Consider the following 2,907-nt stretch of genomic DNA (forward strand, 5'->3'; position numbering starts at 1 on the left):
GTCCTATAAAATTAATAAAATATTTTTAAAATTAAAAAAAATTAAAAAGTAAAAACCCATAAAGCCTAGTTTAATTCAATAACGAAAACATCTTACTCAGCTCACAGATTTAAATTTGAATTTCCATTTAACGATCTTTTATTAAAAAAAAAATAAACGCAAACAAATACAGCATAAATTTAAACTTAATTGAACCTAAAATTAAAATATAAAAGAAGATTATAAAATATTTTGGGTAAATTGTATTTTTTTTATTAAAAAAATAGAATTTTTTTATAAAAAAAATAAATGTTTTTTATAATATAAAAAATAAATTTACGTAATTATAAAAAAAAATACATATGCACCTAATAATCTATCGTATTTAAACAACATCCTTAGCAAGAAATATATGCATATATACGGCAAAACAGGGCCTTTTCCCTTCAGAATGAGAAGCAGCTGCGAAGTTGAACCAGGCCAAGCTTCCAGCTAAACAGCGTTTGTTTGTCTTTGTTCATTCTTTTAATGATTGTAGTTGTACAATGTGAAGTACGAGAGCTCACAAATTTATGGGTTTTTTGTTCCCAATCCCAATGTCCAAAACACTACCATTTCTCTTCTTGCATCTTTTGCCGCCTTCTCCATTAAAATTTCTCCTCCCTCCTTCTCTCTGTCTCTCTGCTAAGCTTCTTCTTAATCCACTATGAACCAGAAAGCAAAATTCAAGAATTCATATTTACCATAAAGCACCATGTACCTAATCATCCAAGTTTCTAAGATTGTCCTTCTGTTTATTCATTATGTACAGAACATTAAAAGATCCATCTTTGCCTTGCTCTCTTGCTTGCCCACTTCTCTTCTTGCTCTTATTTTGTTTCTCCTTTTGGTCTATAATGGCTCCTCTGTGTTCCACATTCGCCTTCCAATTCCCGTCAATTCCCAGCCGGAGCATGTTAATTTTTCACCGGAAAATCGCACGGGAAAATCTTTTAAGAAGCTTTCTTCTTCACTGATGTATGCAGTAAAAGAAGATAATCCACCAGTCATTTTGAAGACACAGTTACCCCTTTTGCCAAAACCACCCATTTCAATGATACCCATTAACTATTCTTCGGTTTTAAGGCCAAAGAATGTGCACAAATACAGAGCTGTGATCAAAGTTCTGCGATATGGAGCCAAATCAAAGCGGTTTTCGACAAGAATAAGGACCTTCTTTGGGAGTACTCTATGTAAGGTTCGGTTCTTTATGACTTGGATTTCTTCTTTGGAGTCATTTGGTGATAGAGAGTTGTTTGCTATAGAGAGTTTATTCAAGTTTCACCCAAATGCTTGTTTGGTTATTGTTTCCAATTCCATGGATTCTAAAAAGGGGAGCCTTTTCTTAAGGCCATTTTTGGACAAAGGGTTCAAAGTAATTGCAATTAAGCCTAATTTTGATTATATATTCAAGAATACTCATGCAGAGTCATGGTTTAATGAATTAAACAAAGGGGATGTTGATCCCGGAGAGGTTTCTTTGGGTCAAAATCTCTCCAATTTGCTTAGGCTTGCCTTATTGTATAAATTTGGTGGTATTTATGTAGACACAGATGTTATAGTGTTGAAGAGCTTTGGTAAACTGAGGAATGTCATAGGAGCACAAACGATTGATCTTGAAACTGGGAATTGGAGCAGATTGAATAATGCAGTGTTGATTTTTGATAAGAAGCATCCTTTACTCTTCAAGTTCATTGAAGAATTTGCACTCACATTCAATGGAAACAAGTGGGGTCATAATGGTCCTTATCTAGTTTCCAGAGTTGTTTCAAGGGTCTATGGCAGGCCTGGGATTAATTTCACTGTGTTGCCCCCATCTGCATTTTATCCAGTGAATTGGAGCAGAATTAGAAGTCTGTTTAGGGGGCCAGGAGATAAGCTACACTCAAAATGGTTGCACAGAAAGCTTGAGCAGATAAGAAGTGAAAGTTTAGCTGTCCACCTCTGGAACAAGCAGAGTAGAAAGATTAAAGTTGAAAATGGAAGCATCATCAATCATATAATGCTGGATTCTTGTATTTTCTGTAATTCTTCAAGTTTGAATTTGTTACAATACAATAAAAAATGAAAATTGCCAATTGCCCTTTTATGTTTCTGTATTCTATTTTGGGTTATGGGCAAACTCAGTCCATTCCTTCATTGTAGTGTTGAAGGAAGAAAGAAAGAAAGAAAAAGGAGAATCCTTTTCTCTTCCACCCTCAATCAATTGGGCATATGTAATGACATTTTTGGGTTGTTTCTTTTGATATACTCCATTTGTTTCTTCTTTCAAGATATGAAAAATGCAAATAATGGAATTTGAGCCTTTTTTGTGCAATCCAAATTGATGATATACCACTGTCTTCTCTTCTATAAAATAATTAAAAAAAATAATTAAATCACTTAAATTATAATAAAATATTATTTAATTTAATTAAAATATCATTTTCACACCAATAATTTTCTCTCCATTAACCTGCTACTTAATTGTAAAAATAATTATTATGATAAATTTGGGATAATTAAGAGAGAAAAAAAAAAGAGAGAGGTGATAAGATAGATTTTATGAAATTATATGAAGGTAAAATTAAAAAAAAAAAATTAATACTCTTTAATTTGTTTAAAACAAAAAATAATTTTAAATAAAATAATTAAAAATACAGATAAAAATGAATTTGTTTTTTCTCAAATGTTGTATTGGTTGTGGAAGATGGACCAACTCAATTCATTCCCATGGAAAGGAAACAATAGTAAAAGGACATTTTCTTTCCCTTGAATAAGAACATAATAAATTACCAATAATTGAGACTATTTTGGTTCTATTTCTGATTTTCTTGTATATTCCATAACCAAGAAATGCACAGAAACAAACACAAGTGGAGCATTCAATACTCATCTAATTGTCTTGAC

General features: G+C 31.8%; 1 protein-coding gene across 1 annotated transcript; it reads left to right on the forward strand.

The window, feature by feature from the left end:
- The first annotated feature begins 413 nt into the window (after nucleotides 1–413).
- Nucleotides 414–2,266, forward strand: LOC110641684 (uncharacterized protein At4g19900-like). The gene has a single exon (XM_021793502.2). The coding sequence runs from the start codon at nucleotides 734–736 to the stop codon at nucleotides 2,084–2,086; it is 1,353 nt and encodes a 450-aa protein (XP_021649194.2). The 5' UTR covers nucleotides 414–733; the 3' UTR covers nucleotides 2,087–2,266.
- The last annotated feature ends 641 nt before the right edge of the window (nucleotides 2,267–2,907 follow it).

Source organism: Hevea brasiliensis, chromosome 11 (genome assembly GCF_030052815.1).
Source record: "Hevea brasiliensis isolate MT/VB/25A 57/8 chromosome 11, ASM3005281v1, whole genome shotgun sequence".
Lineage (NCBI taxonomy): Eukaryota > Viridiplantae > Streptophyta > Magnoliopsida > Malpighiales > Euphorbiaceae > Hevea > Hevea brasiliensis.

Excerpts from the sequence above, each read along its gene's own strand:
- LOC110641684 (XM_021793502.2), top strand. The coding sequence starts at position 734 with ATGTACCTAATCATCCAAGTTTCTAAGATTGTCCTTCTGTTTATTCAT.